The 25,013-nt window shown below is 44.5% G+C and overlaps 2 protein-coding genes across 3 annotated transcripts in view; both read left to right on the top strand.

Moving 5' to 3' along the window:
* The window catches only part of AGO4 (argonaute RISC component 4), a 28,636-nt gene extending 25,083 nt beyond the window's left edge, over nucleotides 1-3,553 (top strand). For both annotated transcript variants that reach the window (XM_033157715.1, XM_033157714.1), the window contains 2 exons: nucleotides 245-444; nucleotides 1,432-3,553. In XM_033157715.1, the coding sequence (XP_033013606.1) occupies nucleotides 245-444; nucleotides 1,432-1,540 (309 nt within the window). In that variant the 3' untranslated portion in view covers nucleotides 1,541-3,553. The remainder of the gene's footprint in view (nucleotides 1-244; nucleotides 445-1,431) is intronic.
* Nucleotides 3,554-10,185: 6,632 nt separating this feature from the next.
* The window catches only part of LOC117051377 (protein argonaute-1), a 42,831-nt gene continuing 28,003 nt past the window's right edge, over nucleotides 10,186-25,013 (top strand). The window contains exon 1 of the mRNA XM_033157716.1: nucleotides 10,186-10,315. Within this exon, the coding sequence (XP_033013607.1) occupies nucleotides 10,291-10,315 (25 nt within the window). The 5' untranslated portion in view covers nucleotides 10,186-10,290. The remainder of the gene's footprint in view (nucleotides 10,316-25,013) is intronic.

Here is a 25,013-nt window from a genome sequence, read left to right as displayed (position 1 = left end):
CAGTGGAACAGTCCCTTCCACCTTTGTCGTTAGTGACATTCAACCTTGCTAAAACCTGTGTATCTCAGAGAAATGGGGAGGCATCTGGAAAAGAAGAGGGATAAACGGGGTTCTTATTCCCAAGATGTAATGGACCCTTGGAGAAAGAGAGAAGGGACTTTCTGACAGGCGCCCAGTCATTCATCTTTCGTTACATGTCTTCTAAAATAAAAATAGTGGATTTCCTGGCCTTCTCTTCCTGCAGGGAACTAGCCGTCCTTCTCACTACCAAGTCCTGTGGGATGACAACTGTTTCACTGCTGATGAATTGCAGTTACTGACATACCAGCTGTGTCACACTTACGTCAGGTGTACACGGTCTGTCTCGATCCCTGCTCCTGCATACTATGCGAGGCTGGTAGCATTTAGGGCAAGATACCATCTTGTGGACAAAGATCATGACAGGTGAGTAGTCGAGGGGCATGCATGCTTCTGTTCCATGGACCACACTAGGCCAGGAAGGGATGGTGAACTTTAATTAGCCCAAGGACCTTTAAAATCGGTTTTGGGGGCCTAATCTGGCCTGCTAGTTGGTTTAATCCAGTCCCTGTGGCAGCTTATCTCCTGTGGTAAAATCCTTAAAAAAAGCTCAACAATTTCAATCCTTAAAAAAGCTCAACAATTTGGGTAGGCCCTTACGTATGCTCATTTAATCAAACCTGGCTCTCTTTGAAAAAGGTTTGGGCACCCCTGCCTTAAAGGCTGTGAGTGGCAAGGAATGCATACCCCATTTAGCGCTGTGTTGAATTCCACAGTAAGGTTTTGCTGTTGGTATATAAAGCCCTGAACAACCTGGGACTGGGTTACTTGAGAACCTGCCTTCAACCTTACAGTCCTGCTCAGTTGCTCAGGTAACCTGAGGCGGCTCTCTTAATTGTGCTAGATGCCCCTGAAATTCATTCTGCTTGTTGGTTTCCCACGGGGATCTGGTTAACCACTGTGAGAACAGGATGTTGGACTAGATGGACCTTTGGTCTCTGAGCTCAGCAACAAGACTCTTCTCGCATTCATCTTGCAGCCACTCAGAGTAGGGCCTCTAGTGCAGCAGCATTTACCGTACTATGTAGGATGCCCTGTTCCTTGCAACAAATTGTGCACCAACGGCATTCTGGTTTTGGTGGCCTTTTCTTGTACTTCGAGCCCTCATAGAGCAGCTGTTTGCATGCATTTATTGTGTTCTACTTGTCACTGTGAAGTTTGAACTGTATTTTATGTTCGTTTGTTTTTTGGTGTTGCTGGCACTTTTTGCCTTTTATCCTCCTGTATACTGCTTTTCAGTTTGGAGGATGTTGTGATTTATAAATATATATATTTTTTTAAATAAAGAAAACGTTGACTAATTGAGACAATGTTGCCTTACTAAATCTCTTTTCTGTTTCCCTCCCCCCGCAGTGCTGAAGGCAGCCATGTTTCAGGACAGAGCAACGGCCGTGATCCTCAGGCGCTAGCCAAGGCAGTGCAGATCCATCATGACACCCAGCACACAATGTATTTTGCCTGATAAGAATCTGAGAGTCTGAGGCAGAAGCAGTAGCCCAGTTGGGTGGGCCACCAACCACTGGTGGTTAGGGCTCATTTTTATTTCAGGCTGTCCACCACCAGCAGCTTGGGACAGTTGCACTGAATTGAAGCAGCAACATCCGATGCAGGCGCAATTGAGCCATTTTTATTTTGTGATTTTCAGTAAATAGGAATTCCATAGACAGTCTTTGCATTGGACTGAATTTTTACCTCAAAGCGCAAAAGGCTGATCCTCATAAAAAGAAATTTTTAAAGGACTTGGCACGAAAGGTTTTTATTGAAATATTTTGCTAATCGATTTTAAGTTACCTCCTTGTCCCCCCATTAAGCTTATCAAGAAGCTGAATTCCTCCTGGGCTTCTTCATACTGCTTAGTGAGTCTCCAGATATGGCAAAACATCTTATTCCACTGTTCTTCTGTGTGGGGCCATATAGACTTTATAAATGGAACTTTTACTGTAAACACCTTTCAACAACTATTACTTTTCTGAGGTATTGCTGTTTGTTTGTTTTTTTCGCTTTGTTGTTAAGTTTTACTAGTCTTTTTGTAAATCTCTCTGCAGTCGTGGGCTGCAGAACAATTGCACTATAACTGCGAATTCAACTTGGTGGTTCTTGTTCTGTGAATGTGTAACATAAGCGGATAGCAATGCCCTCTGGCAGGTCTAGTAAAATCATAATGGTTACACACAACTGCCACTTCTGGTTCAGAATGCTGAACTGCTTCCCCCTCTAAAAAGTATGTGACTAAGTTCTAAAAGATTAGTTTTAGGTATTTTTCAGACATTACGAAAGTGCCCATTTTATGCTGCTGTGTTTGACGAATTGAGGTCATTTTTAATACTCTTTTTCATAGAAGGTTTTAACTTTGGCAATAATTTTTTTTTAAATACCCTGGCAGTAACTTTTCTAGCTGAATACTTTACATGAGTTACAGCCAACATTATTGTGTAGATTGACTTGACTTTGCTGAAGAGGAAATTTGTTCTTAAATGGATCAGAAAAGGCTCCCTTCATGCTTTTTACAAATGATTATTTTTAACTGTTTTATATTCACCATTGGTCTATCTTGCCCCTTTTTATAAGCTTGGAAAGTGGGTGTTCCATATATTGGAAAGGCTTTGCCAATATGTACAGTTGTGTATAGTGTGACAGTAGCAATCGAAGACTTTTACCAGCATTTTAAAACTTTTGTTTCTCTGAGAGTTTAGGTTGCCCGCATGTACAGCAGCATTCGCTAGCATGTGTGAAGTGTACATTTCAATGTTGATCTTGACCCATTTCTATAAATTAGAACTCTTTATTTGCTTGGTTCTCTTCCACTAAAATGTGTAATGCAAAAAGCGGGGGTGGGAGGGGGGGCATCTGCAGACCATAGTAGTGCTGCGTTGAGACTAGCTTGTGAGTGTTAGCGCAATATGCTTTAAATTCCTAGTTTTTAACTGAGATGATGCCACTGTGAAAGATTGGGATTTTGCCAATAATTGCACTCTAGTCTCTGATGTGAGCAGGTGGTGTTGCAGAGTCATGTGACCTTGTGAACATTTGGATCCAGACCTCAAGGTCAGCAATATGCTATGTGGTTTAGATTTTTCCTTCAGTCTTTTGAAATAGAGCTTGTAGATACTTGGAAAGTTTACATTTCTAAATACTGTCAGTCAGCTGTATCAAAATACACTTGACATTAGTCTTCTGAAAGCAGTTTTTGTAAGCTCCTCTTAGAAATCTCTCTTTCTCCTTCCCCCTCCCCTCCCTCCCTTGGTGGGTTCTAGCTTATAAAATTTTATTTCCCCCAGTCAAACAGGAGCGAAGCAAACTCTGCTCTGACACATAGTGTGGCCAGGCTTAGATACTAGATTTATTTAAACTTATTTAAGTCTTTCGTTTTCTTTCCCCCTTAAGAATACCTCACTTGTGTAATAAATATCAGGACATGTGGGGAGGAAGAGTGCTGCTTCAGTTGGTCTGCTGCTTTTCTTTGCTTTTTAAAAAATACCTGTTCAGGGAGAAAATGCAAGAATCAAATTCCTGCTGGCCAACAAATGGAGAACTAAGGCACCTTGAAGAGAGTAAGCACCTGTGTTAGTGTGTAGCATGGTTTCGGTTTTTTTGCACTAGGTAAGGACGTGAATTCAGAAAGAGTGAGAGGGTATGTCAAGAAGAAAAATGTATATTGTAACATCATTAGGCAATTAGCTTTTCCTAGCACCAAGCACACCTAGTTCATGTGGAACAGAGATATTCTCTAATTTGCCTGTCTGCAGGTAAGTTTGACTCTTGAACATCAGAGTCAAGCAACATGTTAAGTATACTTAAAAAACAAAACAACAACAACACGTTTCCTGTTGGCCATTCTTCTTCCTTATTAACAGCAGTTTGAGCTTCTGGATTAGGACTGGCGTGGTGGGATTACTGTGCAGAGTGATAGAAAAAGGCACCATATTTAATAAGCACTGATTTCTGGCTGCAGAGGAAGAATCAGTAGCACATTTTGTATATGACACCAGGCCAGGAAAAGGTAGGCATGGTTTGCCCAAACCAGCCTGGAAAGCATAATTGGGCCTGTGGGCCAAAAGTTCCCTACTTCCTCATGTCATTGTCACCAAAGGCAAATCTGGATCCCACCCTTCTGGCACACATACCCCTTCTTTGGCTGCATTTGCTAAAGAAAGAAAGTGACCAGTTGAAAGCATGCTTTATTATTATTAAATGGGTGCTTAACATAACTTGCAGTTTGTCCGGAACTGCCTAGGTAGGAACCTGAACTTGCCCTGGAAAGGGCTTTTCCGACTCACTCGTTCATCACAAAATAGGCAGAACTAGATGAAATGGTCTTTTTTTGTCTTCTATCTTAGGAAAACAAAACCCTGTTCTAATCATTATATCTTTCTTATGTATTACAGACCGCAGCTATCTTTTGAAGTCTTCTGTATTTAAAAATTATATATATATATATATAAGCGGGATTCTTTTTAATGCATTAATGTCACAAAAAATTATCATCCAAAAATGTCTGAGGAGCTTTTTTTTTTGCCAACTTTTGCACTTTCTTGGAATTTTTCATGAATTTTCCTTTAATTTTTGCCCCTGTTGGAATTTTTTTCTGTGCAAAAAAATGTTCAGTTAACTCTCTGTTGCTGAAGAGTGATGATGATGTCTTTTGGGGTGGGAGTGCTTAAAAGCTGAGGATTTATCCAAGGGGCTGTACGGGTGGCAACAGTAGCAAAAAAAAAAAGGTCTTCAGAACTAATGACTGCAAGATCCAGATGCAGCAACGCTGTTGTATGGCAGAATCTCTTGACTCTGCTCATCTAAACTAACCTCACCCCCACCCTGAAAAGGAGATGAACTGAATTGTTATGCATGTGTCAATCAATGGGAAGACGTGCATTCTGTAGCTGTAGGTTCTTATGGTGTTTGGGTTTTTTATGCTTTATCCTTTTGTTTTAAAGCCTGTTGGCTATTGTTTATCTATATGTTGTGAAAGATTCTCAAATGTAGCAAATTTGGACTGGGGTGGGGGGAAGGGGATTTTTTTTTTTTTTAAAGGAGCAAAAGGTGTTTATAGAGCCAACCAAAACACCTTGCTCTTTTGGCTCCCCCCCCCCTACCCTGTTCTGCTTGTTGTGAGCACTTAAATTCGAAAAGAGGCTCTGAAAAGCTTTTGTTCTGTAGCGGATTTGAGGTGCAGGCTGGGGTTGCTTGCTCTTAGCTTGAGGGCTGTTTAAAGATGACACCCAAAGAGGCATAATCAAGGGATGCAAAAGAGATGTTCCACGCAGTATGTATCAGTATGATTTAGAAGTGTTTCTCTCTCCTTCTGCCCCACATGACCCTTATATCAAAAGCCTTTATCCACCTGCTGGGGACAAGGCCATTCTGACAGGTTAGCAAACCTCCAACCCCAAACTCCAACCCCAACCCCCACTCCAAAAAAACTACCCTTGTGGATGTGTTGTAGATCTTTTTAACCCATTCTTGCTCAATAGCAAGGCAGTCGCTCTGCTTTCATTTTAGGAAAGTAGAGTTTGGAGGGCATTGTATCAATACTGTTTGAACTGCAAGGTTTTTTCCCTTGTGCAATTTGACGAAAGATCATATGTGAATATCACTTAAGAGTTTCTTTATACCTTGCTATTGACACATTTTGGTGATATTTCTGTCTAGAGCCTGAAACATGTATGTAAAACTTGTTTGCATTTGTTCATTTTTGACTTCTGATGTATTTTTTTTGGTTTTGTTTCTATATTGTTAGACTTGTAATGTTTTAAATTGTATTTTATTAAAATTGGACTGGATGTATGTCTATAGCAATACGAGGTACTTTTTTCTTTTAAAAAAACAAACACAACCCCTGTTGGTGGGGAAGGTGGGCTAATAGCCTTCCTATTGCGATAATATGCTGGCTGTGTATAACTGCAATGTATTTTTTCTCTTTTTTTTTAGCCTGCAGGGATTTTGTGTTCATGTGTCCAAAAAAATAAATAAAGGCATTTGGGTGCCAAATGTTCTTTTCTTTCTTTGTGTATAATAATAATTATATTGATAATGATAATGTAATGAATAGCCTGTAGGATAGTTGTTGTGCTCCTAAGAAAAATGTCATTCAATATCTGAATTTTAAACATAGTATAATGCATAACAGTGTATATTAAACAGTGACATGCTTTATTTATAAACCAGATATTTGAGAATTTAACATTTGTAATATCTAAGCATAGAGCCATATGGTATGTAAGAGCAGAGGCATAAGTAATTGGAAGAGTTGCTATAAGGTTCAGTTAAATGTAAAGTGATTCATTTTGTAGCCAAAACTACTCATTGTATATACACAAAAGGTCTGAATTGGCAGCTACTAGCCAGGAAATAGATCATTTGAGATGTAGTGGTTAACTCAGTTAAAATAGTACCTGCATGGCAGCAGGCAAGGTAAATTCCATGTCCAAGTTTATTAGGAAACTTTCATACCATGAAAGTTCAAACCATGGCTGTGTAACAGTTAGTTTGGGTGACTTGTGTCAAAAACTACAGAGCTGAACTAGGTACAGAAAAGCAACCAAAATGGCTTAAGTGTTGACATACCGTGCCCGAGCCTGGGAGTGAGGCGGTGGCTCGGGAACCTGCAGGCTCCACCGCTCTACAGCTGAGGGAGGTGGTGGGCAGACACAGCTGGGCCACGTTCTTTGCAAGTGGTACTCTGCCAGGCTGCATCCCAAGCATTTTATTTGGGACCTAGGGATGAAGTCTCTCTACCCTTCCTCCAGTGGTTTTATCACAAGTTATGTGAATGGCTACACCAGGGGCAGGGGACCTGTGCCCTCTCCCCAGGTTTTGTTGAGCCCCCCCCATCTGCCCCAGCCAGCATGGCCAATGGTCAAGGATTATGGGACTTTTATTCCAGCAACTTCTGGAGGGCCACAGGTTCACCACTGCTGGCCTGCTTCAATGTAAAATTTCGCATTATACAGACCAAATTCTGGGAGCTTTTTAATGCTGCAATGCTAGCTGCGGTGGATCTACACTTAGGGGAAAAACACTATAAGTCAGAAATTAAATCATAACAAGAAAAAAACCTGTGTAAAATCACATAGAAATTTATTTTGCTCTCTGTTGCCATCTGGTTTTGTATGTTTATAACACATTCAAAACATCGTTTTTTGACTAATGTAGCTGAGTCCTAGGTCTCTTGTGTACTCTAGTTTTGATGTAGATCAAGTTAAAACAACTAGTGGTGTTGGATGGCCCATCTGGAACAAGAGACATACCCAGCTGGTTCAGTGGGGCTGGAATGAGTATTGTGGCATGCACATGTATTACAAAGGGCTGTACAGTGGTACCTCAGGTTACAGGCGCTTCAGGTTACAGACTCTGCTAACCCAGAAATAACGCTTCAGGTTAAGAACTTTACTTCAGGATAAGAACAGAAATTGTGCCCTGGTGGCGCAGCGGCAGGCCCCATTAGCTAAAGTGGTGCTTCAGGTTAAGAACAGTTTCAGGTTAAGAACAGACCTCCAGAATGAATTAAGTTCTTAACCCGAGGTACCACTGTACAGTATTCAATGTTCTCTGCCACTAGTGCAAGGACTCCTGCGCCAGCAGATGGGTGAGTTTTAATGTTGCACAAAGAGGAGCCCAAAGAACAGTTGTACAAAGTTATCGGTAACTACTTTATGTATTCTCTTGCACAACAACATTTCTCTTATGGAACAAGTATGCCACTTTAATTTAGTGTTACAACTAAATTTAGTGTTTTGGTGGTTCTCCCTTGTTTGCTCAGTCACTGGCTTGAATCCTCCATTCAGGTGGTCTGCAAAGAGGTTACAGAACAGTTGAGAATATACTTAATCTGCACACTTTCTTTGCTTCTCAGTGCTGTAGTCTTAATTTTATCTTTTTAATAGTTGGGGAGCGAGGCTGCTAGAAACTTCCAAGAAAATGTGAATGAGGGAAGCAGCACAAATTTTACTTATGGCATGCTTTCCCCATGGTTTACTAAACATGGGATGACAATTCCATAATCCAAGACGACTACAATCTGGAATATAATTGAAAACGCAAAATTAGAGGAAATGGAGACGGGGATAAATGGAGAAAAACACTATGCAATTATTGCAGTTCCACAGAAACTTTGTTTGGTTGTGGAGGTAGGACAAGTGGTGTGTGCCAAAGACAGAGCAGAGAATGTGAGTTTTGAGAAAGATTTTGAAGTAGTGGCAGAATGGGTTGTTGTTTTTATAGCGATAAACGGACATTAAATATTTTATCTATGTAATAAAAAATTTATTTCCCATTTAAAATATTATGTTTGTGCATAATTCTGTTTTGTAGCAGATGGGATTGTTTCTCCCCACCTCCCATCCCCCACAATTCATGCAAGCTTTGCAGTGCACCAATGACTTTCCCATCTCATTTTACTAACTGCACCCCTGCCCCAAAATTATTCTGTATAATATGACTCCGGGTTGCCAGACTTACGTTTAAATCTTGTTTGAGCAGGCACATCTTCAAGATTCTGCCTTTTTTTGCAGTGCATAGCATTATTCAGCTCTATGTCAACGTGATCTCGGTGCACTTTCAGACAAAATGCCAAAGTGGCAACCCATAGATGGGTGGGGTATAAATAATAAAATCATTCTGGAATAAAAGGTAACCCTGACCGTTAGGTCCAGTCGTGGACGACTCCGGGGTTGTGGCACTCATCTCACACTATAGTCCAAGAGAGCCAGCGTACAGCAATGGGAGCTTACCCCGCCAACCTTCTGATCGGCAAGCCCTAGGCTCTGCGCCATCCGTGTCCCTTTATTCTGGAGTAGGATGCCCCTATTTTCATCAGAGAAATGTAGGAAAGTATGCCATTCAATGAGCTTCATGGCCAGTTGGGAACTTAAACCTGAGTGTCTCCAGGCCTAATCGGAAATTCTGCACTAAGGATAAGAAAATACACCGCTTTCATATGTCTTGTTGGACTACAATGCCATAACCGCTATCATGCTGGCTGGGGCTGATAGAAGTTGTAGTCCAACAGCTGAAGGGTCACATGTTCCCTTACGCCATATTAACTTTGTTACAGGGCTTTTTAAATGATGAGCCTGAAAGTAAGGAGTAGCCTACCATTGATGACAAACAACAGAAGATGAACCAGCAACAACTCCCTGCAAGTAGAAGATTAGCACAGCACAGGGGTATTGGCCTACTCCTCTCGCTGCTATGCTAGTTTTCTACTTACAGTGCATATTTTTTAAAAAAAAAATGAATGGGAAGCATTAAAAAATACTATCCTCCATCTTGGGCCTCCGATGGTTATTCCCCCAGACTCGTTCTGGTTTCAAAATGGCCCCCATGCTGCATATGCCCTATACGGCCCCGAGCCTTACTCTGTTCTTGCGGCTCCCTTTGGTCGCCGCCAGGGGGCACCCACAGGATTCGTTCCCCTTTTCCTTTGTTGGCAACAGGAGTCGAGGCAAAGGGGAAGAGCGAGGGGCTGCACTGTTACACTCTTAACGGCTCAGTACAAAGATTTCCGGTTTCCAATTGTAGCTAGTGGTGGGTGGCAAAAACAGGCTTAGCGCTTCTTAGGCTTTCCGTTGTAATTTTTTTTTTTTTTGGAACAATCACCTCCACACTAAGGGGGCAAAAACAGCTCGACACTGATGAAATTCTTTTTCTCTCCTGCGCTCTCAGATCCCACAATAGCATTCATGGAACTGAAGAGAGAGAGATGCAGTGATGAGCAGGACAAATAGCTTTCCTATTGAATTTTTAGCCTTGGAAAAAAAGGAGACGGAAAGATTGCACGGGAGTGTAACTCGGTAGGCTCCCTTTTGCCGCCTCTGTTCGTTTACCTGTTTCCCATGAGTCCCCAATCCAATCACCACTCATAGCCCCGTACATGGAGGATTCCTAAAAAGAGCCTGAAGTGAAGACTGCCTAGGGACAATTATCTCTGGCGGAGAGCGGGGAGGGGGGGGAAGAGCTGAAGACCTCCTGTGACGCGTCTCCGGCACTGCTGGTTGGTCAGGCGGTTGCGCATGCGCGGTCTGCGAATCCCAGGCGCCTGCCTCGTACAGAGCAGAGGCTGCGGCTGCAGCAGCGCGAGCGGCGCCCTGGTCCCGGCGCTCGCTCGCTCGCTCGCGGGCATCACTCAGCCGCCCCCCCCCCCCGCTCCGCGTCCGCCGCCTCGACTTTCTCTCTTCCCCCCGCTAGGCTCGGGGCGACGCCCGCGTGGATGGGATGGAAGCAGGACCCTCGGGAGCAGGTATGGAGGACGGTGGAGGGGGGGGGAGCGACTTAGAAGGAATGCAGGGGGGAATCTTGGAAGGAGGAAGATGCAATAGGTCCAGGGGCTTAGGGGAGCAAGTGCAATTGAGAGGAGGGAGCTGAGAGCCAAGGGTGGTGTGCAAAGGGACAAGGGGGCAGCGGGAGTCTGCTGCATGTTTGGGTTCAGCTTTTTGGTGGGCCGCAGCATGTTTGGGGGCTTATGGGGAGAAGTGCAATTGAGGGGAATGGGCTGAGAACGGTGGGTGGCCTGCTGAGGAACAGCGGGGAGGGTTGTGTTTTTTTTTGGAAGGGCGGGCTGTGTTGGGGACTGCAGGGGGCTTGAGGGGTTTAGGGGAGTTGTTGAGGGAAGGGGAGCTTAGGTGCAAGAGGCCTGCCGAGGCAGAGGGAGGATTACAAAAGGAGGGTCTGCAGCTGCTGTGTGTGTGCGGTAGGGGGGTAGTCCATACGGGTGCAAGTGGGAGATCAAAGAGGTCTGCCAAGGAGCGGAGTGGCAAATCGTGTGTGTGTGCTTGCAGTGCGCGTACGTGGGGGATGCAGCAAGGATGAGGACACGGAGGGGGCTGTGCGGATGAGGGGCGGGAGGAGACATGGATCGGTGGGGGAGGGGAGAGAATGAGAAGCCTTGGTAGTTTGAGAAAGGAGTCTCGCGTGGCGTCCAGGGCACCTGGAGCCACATGTGGAGAGGGAGTTTTCTGATGGCTTCCAGTTGGGGCTGCAAGAGTAGTTGGCAAAGAGAAGGGGTTGCTGTGGGGTGGATGGGAGGAAGTGGGCATTCCCAGGCAAGTTGGAGGGCTTGGGGGTTAAATAAGCACTTGGGTTGGGGGTGTTCTTGCCTAGGGAAAGGGGGAAGCAGGAGCAAATTGAGAGGGACAAAATGCAGTAATGCAGTAAGGAGAGGATTGAGAAGAAATACACACACACACACCATCACTGGGATGAAAGGTTGGGGATGTCCCCCAGTATCCTAAGTGTGTTGGGTAAGAACAGGCAAGGATGGAAACTGCCCATCCCCCTCTCCAACAGATTGATGTGCAGGTAATAACTTTGTGCATGGTCGCATCCACATCATGCATTTAAAGTTCATGGCTCCTGCCACCCAAAAAAAGTCCCATTAGCTGTATTTTGTTACAGGTTCTGGGAATTGTAGCTCTTCGAGTGGTAAACTACAGTTTCCAGGACTTTTTGCATAAATCTGTGTGCTTTAATTGTATGATGTGGATGTGACCTGTTGTGCCAAATTGATTTTGTAAAAAAAATGTAAACCGCTTTGAGGTAACTTGTGACAAAAAGCAGTATATAAACACTACTGCTACTACTACTACTACTACTACTAATAGTATTATTATGTGCGACAAGGTGAGAGAGGCCTGTTGAGTATTTAAGTGGAGGCAGAGGAGAAATCTGCAGCATTAGTACATCCATGTCCAAGTTGAGTGGAGGGAAACGTTGGCCTAGCAGGTATGAAATGCCTTATGGCTCTTGAAAAGAGAATGTTGCAAAGGAGAGAAGAGATGGAGAGTAAGAGGTCCAACGGGTTTTGAAAGAGGGCAGAATGTGGTGCTGCAGACCCTCAGAGAGGGAAGCTCACTTCAGCACAAATCACCCTGAACAGGAGAGCACTAAGAGGGGCTTTCCATGCTCTGGGTCTCCTGGGTTTAAAGGAGTCTGGCTGATTCAGGAGCAAAACTGACATTAGGTGTGGGAGCAAAGCCTTGCATGTTACATAGACAGGGGTGAGAAAGTGGGTGAGAAAGAGAAACAAATGCCCTGTCCAGGAAGAGGAGAGAAAATGCTGAATCTTTGCACAAACATTTTTTGTAAGAATACTCGTTGCTGCTTAATTGAGATTTGGGAAATGATTTGGGGGGCTGGGTTGTGGAGGGGACATAGAGGCATTCATGCTGCCCCCTTCACTGTATCAGGGAAGCTGGGGGTTGGGATTTGAGTGGCTGAGCATGCCTTAAAGCTGGATGGTGGTGAGGGGACAGAAGCAGAAAGATAAGGATCCCTTGTTTTAGGACAAGGGGAGCTGGCAGCAGCTGGGTCCTGGGTGAGCCCCCCACCCCACCCCGCTTTCCCTCCAGGCATAGCTAAGAGGTTTCAGGGGAAGATATGCCCACTGCCTTTGAGTAGCTTGGAGGAAGTAGCTTGCAGCCTTTGTCAAGTGGGTGCCCTCCAGGTGTTTTGGACAGCAAATCCCATCAGCACAAGTTAGAGTCCAGAACAACTGGAGGGCAACTCCAGCCTGGCAGAGAGGCTGTTGTCCTGTTTTTGTGATCAGAAGGCTGTTCAACCCCATCAGTATTTTTGTGTGTGTGTGTGTGTGCTTTTTCTTTTGTTGGCTTTTACAAAAGTAGAACATCTTCCTTTCAGACCTACTTTAAATTGACACACAAAGCCCTTCTTCTAGGTTGATGGGAAAGAGAATTGATGCTTGAGTTTCCTGTGTTTTAGTTTTTTTGTTTTTAAAAGCTTTCCCATAGGCAAAACCTAACTTCCAGGGCAGTGTTTTTCAACCTTTTTTGGGCAAAGGCACACTTGTTTCATGAAAAAAATCACGAGGCACACCACCATTAGAAAATGTTAAAAAAAAATTAACTCTGTGCCTATATTGACTATATATAAAGTAATTCTCTTGAATAGGAATCAAATAAACACAAAGAAAGTATTTTATAATTACTTTATTATGAAATAGTAAGTAAACAGAAATATGAAAAATTATAAAATACTTTATTCAGTGCGCAACCAGGGCCTCTTTGGCTGAACACAAAGCTGATATTCTGGCTGGAATCTTTTTTTAAAAAAAATCTTTCGAATTTTTCAATTTTTCCCACGGCACACCAGGCAACATCTCGCGGCACACTAGTGTGCCGCGGAACAGTGGTTGAAAAACACTGTTCCAGGGAGATGGGTGATTGTTTAGTACTTGCAAAGTGCTTTGTGATCTCTTGCTTCATTGTTTCCTCAATAGCCCTGCTAATTAGGCTGGGTCACTGCTATTAAAAAAGTGTTGCGGGTGGCAATCTCTCAGGCTGATGAGACTGGTGTGCCCTTTGCTACATAGTGGCTGGTTCCATGTGACTCTGAGCCAGGTTCTAGAAACATAGGAAGCTGCCTTACGCTGGTCTCCATAGCTCAGCATTGTCTACACTGTCCGGCAGCAGCTCTCCAAAGTCTCTGAGAGGAGGCATTCCCAGCGCTACTTGGACATGCTGGGGGGATTAACCTTGCAATGCAGGTTCTCTGCCACCGAGTTGCCTGGCTTATTCTGGTTCACAGGGCATGAGCTGTGTGCCTATGCACATGGCCTGATTGCTTCTGCTTGCTCTTCCCCCTAGCAGGAGCAGGAGAAACAAATCAGCCAGCCTTGGCTTTGCAGACTAACCAAGCCCAGGGTTTGTGGTTTTGGTTTCCCCTAACAAGCCACAGCAAACCAACAGCAAATCATGGGTTTGGACTGACCAGTGATTGTGGCTTGTTAGGGAGCAATAGATCGCGGCCCCTTGTTTAGCCATAACACAACGTTTTAAGTTTCTGTTTCATTTATTCATTTATTTATTCTCCTTGCTCTAGGGCAGGGCTGAAGTAGGGACAGCTGGGCAGCGATGTACCAGCACCATAAGGTTTGGCTTATGACATGTGAACATGACCACTACCGTATTTAAAAGGGATGAGACTTCATATGGCTTTCCCAGGTCTTAAGTCCTCCAACTGCTTCCCAGTTAGGTTGGTGAGAGAGGAGTGGGGTTTGCTGGCATGCAAAAGGTCACAGGTTCAATCCTCACGCTCTCCGGGTAGACTCCTCCTGCCTAACACCCTAGAGGGGGTCTGACTGCAGAAGGCAGCTTCCTGTGTTCCTGATGTTCTTTGAAATAAAGGCAGAGCCCAAGAGTGAAGGCTTGCTTGCTTCCAGTTCTGGTTTTAACTTGTGGAAATGCACCCATAAAGTTTTTGTGTGATGAAGGTTGCGATCCTAACCCCACTTTACCTGGGAGGAAGAACCACTGAGTTCTGGGTGGGTATGGTTAGGCTTGCACAGGGCAGTTGCCTCATTATAAGGACTTACATCATTTTTGTTTCAGAAAGTAGACTTGTGTCCATTCCTCCCCTTGGGGGCAGGGCTTGGACCTGGAGAAAGGAAATTAATTAAGATGGTGCATTGGACCAAGTGGAAGGGTCCGTTCTTAAAGAAAATTTGTTCCTGGCACCAGTATTCAAATTTTTTCCAGGTGCTAGGCAAATTTTGCACCTGGCTATCGGCCACTTGCAACCAAGTGAATATGTCTGGGTGCCTGGATGGTGCCTGATGTCTTTGCCACCTGGAGGTGCATGCCTGGGGGACCATTGGATCTTGCCTGTTTTCACACACTAACATTACAACCTGTAGAATTCTATGTGATATTTTATCTGCACAGTCAAAATATAGCTTATATCTCTGTATTTCTAACACTCCCCATACGTGCTTAGATGGCCCTTTTCCAGCTTGAAAAGCAAAGAAAACTTCTCTAAGTTTCTCTGGCTGGCTGCCTCAGTTACAACTCTTACTTGTTACCAGAAGCCAGGTGGCTAACTACAAGCTGGGCTTTTCCAAATGCCAATTTTGCCATTAAGCTGTACTCAGCTGTATTCAGTGGAATATCTCCGTTGGTATAGCATGATTCTCTTAATATCAGAGTTGTGGGTGTATCTCTATATTGCAGGGGTTGGACTAGAAGACCCTTGGGGGTCCCTCCAACTCTACAATTCCACGATAAACCTAGTAATTTAGAGTGTTGCCCAATTAGCCATATGACTTGTATTGGCTTGATCAATCTGTGTCCAAGAAATAAGCCTCTACGGAGCCTATCTTGCGTGAGTTGTTGTGTTTAGAAGAAGCCAAGCGAGAGCAGACACTCATTAATGGATGCAACAGCAGACATTTCTCCATTTGTCTCTGTGTCCAGAGTGGCTTGAATGCTCCTGTTTGCATGCAGAGGTATGGCAGGTTGCTTCTGTTACGAAACAGCTGGGGTTCACAGCCACATCATTGGCTACTGCGTGATATTTGTAGGGGTGGGAAATGTTCAGTTTCACAAGTTCATTAATAAGAATGAATGGATGCCTATTGCAAGTCGGGTTGTAGACGAGCTTGGCAACTTATGAGTTTTTAGCTTTGTTTACTAAATACCAGTAAAATAAACATGCTAGATTAGATTGCTCTCTAGGGCAGTGCTGGGAAACCTTGAGCTATGAGGACTTCTTATTTTGCCCGCAGCATTGTTTTCCCTAAACCATGCCTGCCTGTCTGCCCATCACCTGGTGTCATATGATATCAGGTGTGGGTCAGGTAAGCTCAGCTGATCCAAACTGAACAGGAGATGTTCTCCCAATTCTTCTGTTCTGTGCACAGGTAAAATTTCTTGCTTTTTGAATTCGGCACCTTCTTTTGTTGTTGCTGCCCTGCAGTGACAGAAAAGGCACAAAACACAGAAAGCACAGGATTATTTCTGGATAGCACCCTGCCCCTGAAATAAAATCCTGTTAAGCATACTGGGAATTGTAGCTCTGTGAACTACAGTTCCCAGGATTATTAATTTTTTTTTTGGGGGGGGACCATGTGGTTTGAATGTAAGACCTGAATGTGACCAAAGAATTTGGAATGCCCTTGGATCAGGCTCCTGTTTCCCCCCCCCCTTTGCAGGTGTGGTTTGAAAAGTTTTGCATCCTGTAGTTACTGTTTCTTGCTTTGCTGATTTTAGATGCTCCTGCCATGCCATGCCATATGGTTTATTTGAAGGAGATGGTGGTTTTTCCTAGGTCCAAAATGAGGTTTTGGTTGCTTCATTTTATGTGTTCCTTCACTGTAGACTAGATTGTAATGTTGAGGTCTCTTCTTGCTCCATCTATGAGCAATGTACACTTTGAGTTGCTTGTTTAGTATGGCCCTGTGGCCTCGCCGTGATGCGAAATCTCCGTGATTTGTGTGATTTTTGGCATCAGATCCATAACAAGCTTACATTAACTTCATCATAGCATAGCAGAGAATCATCAGGAGGCAGTGAGTGCAGACTTGTGGCTTTGCAGAACTTAGGTGTGCAAAGATTTTGCCTTTTATTCATCTGCATAGATTTCTAAGTTCTTTGTTTAAATGCCATCTTCATGTTGGCTCTAATAGCTTGAGTTGTCCTCTAGGAATTTTGCTTGGGGCACATATTCAATTGCAGCAAATAACCTGTTGAGTTTTGAATTTGTTGCAAGCCTAGCTGCCTTTCCCCCCCTACTTAAAATATATATTCAGTTATATGGAATAGCTTCTTCTTGCACCTGTCTAAACAAAGGAAATTTGCTGTTAATGCAGATTAATTTAATGCAGATTAAATCTAGGTGTTAATTCTTCTTAAAAATAAATGCCCACAGATGAGGAAGAAAGAAAAATGGTAGTCACGTAGTATTGATTCCCCGCCAGGTTTACGAAAAGCCTGTTACAGCTTCAAGGAATGTGTAATTTAAAGGTGGGGAACTTTTGGTTCTCCAGTTGCTGTTTGACTCCCAACTCCTGTTAGCTCTGACCATTGGTCATGCGGAGGCATTTCATGGAGAAAAATAGCAGCTGCCACAAAAAAATGGCGGCCCCAATGTTAACTGCCATCTTTCACCACTGGAGTGGCATATTCAGTGATTTGGACTGTTATTATTTGTGGGTTTAAACTTTTTTCCCATTTTTGGAAACTACTTTGAGTTTATGTTCTAAAGAAAAGTGTGAGCAGCCACAAAAACTAACACTACTGGTTCTGGAGAAAGACGAGTCTCACTACCCCTCAATGAGTGACAAATGGGTACAAATGGAACATAAAAAACAACACCACCTGACGATACTTGCTTATTGATCAGTGTCTTCATTGCTGATTTCTCCTCCTTTTTGAAGACGGTGGACTCAGCTAGTTTGGTAAAGAAAAAGTGATTTATATGCGTTGTATGCGGGTGGCACTGTGGGTTAAACCACAGAGCCTAGGGCTTGCTGATCAGAAGGTCAGCGGTTTGAATCCCCACAATGGGGGGAGCTCCTGTTGTTCGGTCCCAGCTCCTGCCCACCTAGCAGTTTGAAAGCACGTCAAAGTGCAAGTACATAAATAGATACCACTCCAACGGGAAGGTAAACGGCTTAGTCATGCTGGCCACATGACCTGGAAGCTGTACGCCGGCTCCCTCGGCCATTAACACGAGATGAACTCCACAACCCCAGAGTCGGACACGACTGGACCTAGTGGTCAGGGGTCCCTTTACCTTTACCTTATGTACTATAAAACTGTGCCACCAGATGGCGCTGTGGATCTCCAGTTTTTCCCTACCAGATTTCTCTGTTTAAATTTACAATGTATTTTAATGATGCTTTGATGTGTCTAGACCCAGCCTGTGTAGCTGCTCAGACTTTTCTTTAGAAATTAGATTCCATGTTCTAAAAATCAGATGCTGGAACGTATTAGGACTTGAGAATACCTTTCCCCCAGCCCCATTCCTATGCAAGCCATGGCAGTGGCTGGGAGCTGGCATTCCCTATACCCCTGGTGCTGGGGACCCCCTGTGAATGGGAAACTTTGCTGTCTATCCTTTTGTGTGTGTGTTTGATTCTGCAGATTGAGAGCTGGTTCCTAGAGGAGTGATTAATGACATGTGTTGCCCACATACACAACTTTGCTGTCGTTTGTAAAGCGGTGTGTGTGTGTGTGTTTGTGTTTCCCCCTCCCCCTCTTTCCCCTTTGGGATCTCACTTCTCTCCCTGCCCCCAGTTAATTTATTGAAACAGCAGGAGAGTATGTGGGAGAGAGAAAGGGTTGGGTGGAGGTGGCAGTTTATCCTCCCAAAAGCCGCCATGAAAACAAAACTACTCCATGTGTCCTGTGTTGTCTAGGATCCTTGGTGCATCCCCCTCCCCCCCTTGTGTTGGGGGTGCAAGGATCTAAATAGACATGTTAATTTCATGCCCTCCTAACAGGGCAGCCCCCATCAAGCAGCTGTTGATCTGGAGCTGGCTGACAGCTGTTAAGACAAATCCTTTGTTTAGGGTGGGGATTATCTCAAAACAGAGGTTCGGAGGCCTTGAATTCTCTCTGCACACCCAAATAAAGATGCTTGGGGGAAGGATGGGTTTCAGGGGGAAGCCAGACATGGACATTCTCTTTGGAATATGTTGCCTCTGGTGAGTGGGGGTGGAGTTTGCTGCCCGGATCTTTCAGTGGCAAAGTCTGGTTTCATACTGCTGGATGAGTTATGCTGCAACTGAAAATAGCCTTCTTCCCCTCCTTGTGCCCCTCTTTCTAGGCTCATTCATTTGCATGACAAAGTGGAGGCTTAATGCAACTTTGCCATGGTGAGTGGAGGTATGCAGAGAGGCACCCCCTTGTTTCCAGGGAGGAGAATGGGGGCAGATCTTGATAAAGGGGTGACTGTCTCTGTGGGTTCCCCTGTGCTGGCTTTGGTACTTGTGTTTCGTAGATGCGGTTTCTGCAACTGTGCCATGGCGATGACCTCAAGCTCTTTAGGACTGGGTTGACCAATGTCTGCATCTGCGAAGACAATTTGTTTGGATGGTATTTGTTAATAGGGCCGCGCATGGTGGTGGCCCCGCAGTTAAGTGGAATTAGATCCTGCTCCAAGTTGGGCAGGACCCATCCCATGTGGTCGTTACGTGGGCCTTGAAGACCTACTTTTTCATGAAGGCCTTCCGTGTAATATAAATGGGGGTTTCTATGCTGGGGGTCTGCTGGCATTTCTTTTCGCTGCTGGTGTATTTCAGTCTATTTTGTACTGTCTTTTATGGCTGGTGTTGTAATAAAGTGGATATATTGAATTGTTACCTTTGTATATTTCGTTCTTTTGTGAACAGCTTTGTGGAGCATGTGCTCAAAAATCCAGCCATCTTTGTTTTTGGTAAAATTAAGTTCATTGTGGTTGCTGATTTCCCCCTTGCAACCCTTCTGTTCTATGGATCATTGGCTCACCTTTTACAGGTAAGAGGACTGAAGCCTAGAGAGTGAGGAGTGGGGGTGGGGGGGGGAGTTCTCATTGTGTTATATGCCACAGTGGAGTATGGAAGTCCTTCTTGTCTCTTAATTTCCTTCCCTTCCTTCAAGGAGCACAGCAGAGTGGGTCCCTAGAATTGCTTGTCATCTTTTTATTTCTCAACAGTTATATCAAACGTTAGTCACACTCAGAATAGATGCATTGAAATGAAATAGCAAGAGTGACATTGCTCCATTAATGTCAATGGTTCTTCTCCGAAAAGAACTTAGTTGGCCTCATCTAGTCTCCTTGAGTTTCAGCCAAAGCAGGGGTACAAAGCTGGTGGCTCTCCAGATGTTGTTGGATTATAGGTGACCATCGTCTAGGCCAGGGGTCAGCAACCTTTTTCAGCTGTGGGCCGGTCCACTGTCCCTCAGACCTTGTGGGGGGCCGGACTATATTTTGAAGGAAAAAAGTGAACAAATTCCTATGCCCCACAAATAACGCATAGATGCATTTTAAATAAAAGGACACATTCTACTCATGTAAAAACATGCTGATTCCTGGACTGTCCGTGGCCAGATTGAGAAGGCGATTGGGCCACATCCGGAACATGGGCCTTAGGTTGCCTACCCCTGGTCTAGGTTAAGATCCTTCCTCTAGTAAAACTAAAAAGAAGAAGAAGAAGAGTTTGGATTTGATATCCCGCTTTTCACTACCCGAAGGAGTCTCAAAGCGGCTAACATTCTCCTTTCCCTTCCTCCCCCACAACAAACACTCTGTGAGGTGAGTGGGGCTGAGAGACTTCAAAGAAGTGTGATTAGCCCAAGGTCACCCAGCAGCTGCATGTGGAGGAGTGGAGACACGAACCCGGTTCCCCAGATTACAAGTCTACCGCTCTTAACCACTACACCACACTGGCTCTCAAAAACCCAACAAAGTCTTAAAACAGTCTTTTAAAGCATGGGTTTTACCTCTAAACATGATGGTGTTTGTTTTGTTTTTTGTTACTCTTCCCATGGTTAAGATAGTATGGCTAGACTGAGAAGCTGGCCCAAGATCACCCAGTGAGCTTCATGACCAAATGGGGATTTGAACCCTGGTCTCCCAGCTCATAGTCTGGCACTCTTACCACTGTGCCACCACTAAAACTCTCCAGTATTTTAGGAGGTGTCTCTGTGTGTGTAATGTTAAGGTTTTTTAAAAAAATATTCTCTGCCATGAGATCACAAAAGCTCAAACACATCAACAAACAACAGTTATGGCATTCCTGCAAGGTAGTGTTAAAATGTAATTTCTAACTCATTTAAATTCCTTTGCAATGAGCACAATTTGCACACCACATTTCTGCATATTGGAGATAATGAACAGGTGAGCACAATTTGCACTTCTTATTCTGCAGTATCTGTTCAGAAGCTATTGCCCCTGGATGTGACTGGAAACTGTGCAGTTAGGTACTGAACAATCTTGAGCTTTTGAAAATTACGGAAACCAGTGCTTCTTGGCTATCTCATTTCAGGAACCTTGAGTATTTTTGCCATCATAGCTCTGAACTCAGGAAGCTTGGTTTCTTAGGAACTTGAAAAGACATAAAAGTCGTGTTCAAATGCTACTTTCCCAGAACCTGGGATCATGCTGCGATTAGGAGTGGATCTTGGGCTTGAAGACTTGCTCACCCACTTCCCTGCTTCCACCACCATGCATGCTGCGTAACCAGAGCTGTGATATTGCAGGGCAAAGTGCAAAGACTTGTATTGTCACCGAATTCAGCTTTTTGAGAATCTGCGCTGTATTTTTAAGGCAAGCATCTAGCCTTCATGACTGCAAGTATATAGAATGGACACAAACCTGAGAACTGCTTCCTGTCTTGGTCATAGCTCAGTGGTAGGGCACCTGCTTTGCTTGCAGAAGGCTTTAAATTCAATCCTCAGTGGCATCTCTGGGAATTGCCTGAAACCATGGAGAGGTGCTGCCAGTCATTTTAGACCAGCGATTAGCTTATATATCTTGAGTTTCTAGCCCTGGACCCAAGTTTGAGAAAGGCTGGTGTTGGCAGTACTGAGTCAGATGGATCCATGGCCTGACTCTGAACAAGGCAGCTTCCTATCTTCTGGGGTAGGGCAAGTATTGGCTGAAAAAGCTTCATGGTGCCTTGGGGAAAGTGCTTTGGGGGAGGTCTGTATCTCCTTGGCCTTCGGGAGGTCCCAGGCTCAATCCCCAGCATCTCCAGGTAGGGCTGGGAGAAGGACCCCTATCTGAAACCCTAGACAGTCTCTTGTCCGTCAGTGCGGACAGCACTGGCCCACATGGAGCATTGGTCTGGTTTGGGCTAAGGCAGCTTCCTGTGTTCTTTGGGGGTGTTGGTGTCGCTTGCCTCTTGGGCAGGCATTCTGCCATGGGTAAGTCCTAGGGTGCAGTGAAAAGAGGGGTGGGAAAGCAGCTGGGTGCCAAGGATCTCAGGCGGTGGTGTGTAGCTAATGTCTGGAGTCTCATCTTGCCAGCTGGGAAGCTGAGCTTTAATTTATGCATCGTGGCCACTCTTCCCTTGTCTGCCGTCCAGCCGTAATTCGCCCGCCAGCCATCCCCCTTGTTGTGTCGCTCACGGGCAACCACTTTTAATCTGTGCATTGATTCCTTGACTTCATTAATTAATCTGCAAGGCTTTCAAGAGACAGGGCTTGGCAACGGTCCGAAAGCTGGAGCAAATCTGCATTTGTGTTTTATGTGAAACTCTGTGGCATCCTGGCAACTCAAGAGCAATTTTCACTCCTTCTGTGTGTTTTAAGACCTTTGAAATGTCCCAAACCATCTCGCTGAGGCTGTTACTGCGGAAAAGCAACAGCTAATCCTCAACTCGATCTGTATTGCAGGTGGAGAGAGAGAGAGAGAGAGAAGGGAAGATGCATTGAATGAGCCCTGGGGGGATCTGGGAGAGTTTGGTCCCCATTGTGTGTCTCTCTAGTCCACAGCTGCGCCTTGTCCATTCATTTTTGTCCTGCAAACGTGTGCAGTGACGCGGCAGGAGCCCTGCCACAGACTGTTCTCAGACTGGGTGTGTTAAAGATTCTGGTTTTCTTTTTTAATAGTCTGTGGGCTTAGCCATGCCATCTTGCAAAGTGTGCTCCAGCCACATACTTTCTTTTGTTCAACTCCTACTTTTCCCCAAGGCAGTCCTTGGACACAAAAGTATTTTGTACCCTGATCCACAGGATGTGGGAAGGGTATGGCAAAGGTGCATTGGGGAGAGCCTTAAGTTCTGGGAGTGAGGAAGAACTTTGCAATTCCACACCTTTTTCATTAAAAAAAAATGGTTTAACAATGCACTGATTGAACAAGTGCTTTCTTTTACGTGTCTAGAAGCTTACCCAGGAGTCTGTGGTGAGGTACCTTGCCAAAAGTTTTGTGAAAGTCCATGTATACTATGTTAACTGGATTACCTCTATCTATATGCATGTAGACTCTCTTCTCTTAAAGAACGCTTAATAAATTGTTGACATTACTGAGCTAGATGCCCCAGTGGTCTCTCTGTATAAGGCAGTGCTATCAAAACCAGATCAGCAAGCAACCCAGTGGCACTCAACAGCCGTCATTTAATGAGGCACAGCCTAGAGTATGGGAAGAGGTTTTTAGCTCTTTCTTGAAAGTCATTGACAATTGTGGCAACTGTTTTAGTATAGAACATCTGGAGGGCACCAGGTTGGAGAAGGCTGCTTGAACGCTCCCAAGGATGCTTCTTAGAACGGTCCCTTTGGAATTCTAGAGAGGCATGTGAACCTGTTCCTTATATATCAAGGTTCTAGAACTATGATATGTGGAAATGTTGTTGTGGAGCCATTGAGAAATATCTGTCTGTACTAAACATCCATCTGTCCCTGGCCTTGCATGGGATTCTGCCCCCACCCCCAAGGATGGAGATCAGTTTTGCAGAACATCTTTGTTCTTAAACAGTCACATCCATCACTCTAGAGCAGGGGTTTCCAACCTTTTTTTGGCCATGCCCCACCTAAGCCACAGCTGTCAACCTTTTCCTTTTTTGCGGGAAATTCCCTTATTATTGCATTGGGAAACAGCAGGGAGGGTTGACAGCTATGTATATAGCAGTGGGGAACAGCAGATTGACAGCTATGCTAAGTACCTCTAAAATCCTGATGCCCCCCCCCCGACATATAATTCTTATTATTCAAAAAGTGAACTCCTATTCACATGGGGGAAGCCTAAAAGGCCATTAACTTGGTCTAACACATTCTTTAATTGCCCCCCATAAAAATCAAATTGCCCCCCTGTGGGGCATGTGCCCCACGTTGGGAATCATGGCTCTAGAGAGTAAAGACAAGGGTTATTAAAAGTGAGTTGTGGATGTGCCTTGATTTGTAGAACTAATAAAGTTTATTAAGTTGTCTGCTTAGATGACCCCCCCCCCTCCCAGCAGTTTTCAAGTGGTCTGCATTGAGGTTTAGGACCGCTGTTCTCAGTGAGGAATTAAGACTGTGTTGAAAGGAAGCGCAGCAGCAGCCTCACAGCAGAGTAATCCAAAGTATACCGGTAAGCCAGAAAGCAGTGTGGCTTGGGATAAGAGGATTCCTCTACTTTCTCTAAGCAGTGCTCTTGGGCAATGCGGGTCAGGGGGTGTTTAAGGTGAAATGTGGTGGGGAAGTAGAATGAAGGGTAATACCTGGCCCTGCATGCAAATTGGCCATTGAAAGATTGTTAAGCACCTGGCTGGTGTGCTTTTTTTTTTAAATGACTACATTAAATCATGTTTTCAGTGTGGAAGTATCTGTTCAACGTGGTAGGTGAAAAAGCGACCTGCTAGCTTGCTCAGGGGCGTGCTATTCAAATCCTTTGCGTGTTTACTCAGAAGTAAGCCTCTCTGTGTTCATTGGGGCTTACTCTCCACTAAGTGTGTGCAAAATTGCAGCAGGCCAGGCAGTGGTGCAGGTCTTCTTTGGTTGACAGCCGAACCACAGTAAAGCACATAATCAAAATTAAATGTATAACAAACAGGACCAACAATGTATTCCAACAATTCAAGGGAAGGACAAAAAACAACAACAACACACCAATTGAGCATTGTCACGTATAAGGTAGAGGGACACACACACACACCAGGGAGGAGAAAATAAGAGATGTGAGAAGTTGGATTGTAGAGTTTCCAAGCTTTATGATCGGGAGCACACTCTCTGGATTAAGGAACTGGCCATCTCAGTAGTAGTTTCCTTAAAAGACAACAAACCATTCTATATTCTTTCCAGGGCTGGTCCTTGAGATGTGTGAACAGGTGTGTTACTTGGGATCCTGTCCCAGGCAGAGAAATGGCTACCTCTGCCTCTACCTCCTGAAACTTACTACTTCTGCTGGGAGTCTCTGCAGCATTGGGTTTAACAGTTTCTACTGCAGGGCTAAGCAGACTTTAGACTGGTCCAATTGCTTTTTGTTGCTTATTATAAGAGCTACCAACCAGAGCCAGGTGCAAAAGAGAGTAGTGTTTGAGTTGAAGAAAAGTGAGCCTGCCCTGCGCTGACCTTGAGATTTGTTTTCAGCTCAGGAACTGAAACGAGTTCACAGTCCCTTTGCCCAAGGGGCCAACTCCTACTTCGCTTTATTCATTTCAGTCGCTTAATTTAGGTGGGAAAACTCATTCTGCTGTTGCTGTTGTTAAAGAACTGGGGGTCAGAACCCCTGGCTGATCTACTGTC

Source organism: Lacerta agilis, chromosome 8, assembly GCF_009819535.1.
Source record: "Lacerta agilis isolate rLacAgi1 chromosome 8, rLacAgi1.pri, whole genome shotgun sequence".
Taxonomy (NCBI): Eukaryota; Metazoa; Chordata; class Lepidosauria; order Squamata; family Lacertidae; genus Lacerta; species Lacerta agilis.
The sequence above is the reverse complement of the archived record's forward strand: the minus strand, read 5'-3'. Positions and strand labels throughout refer to the sequence as shown.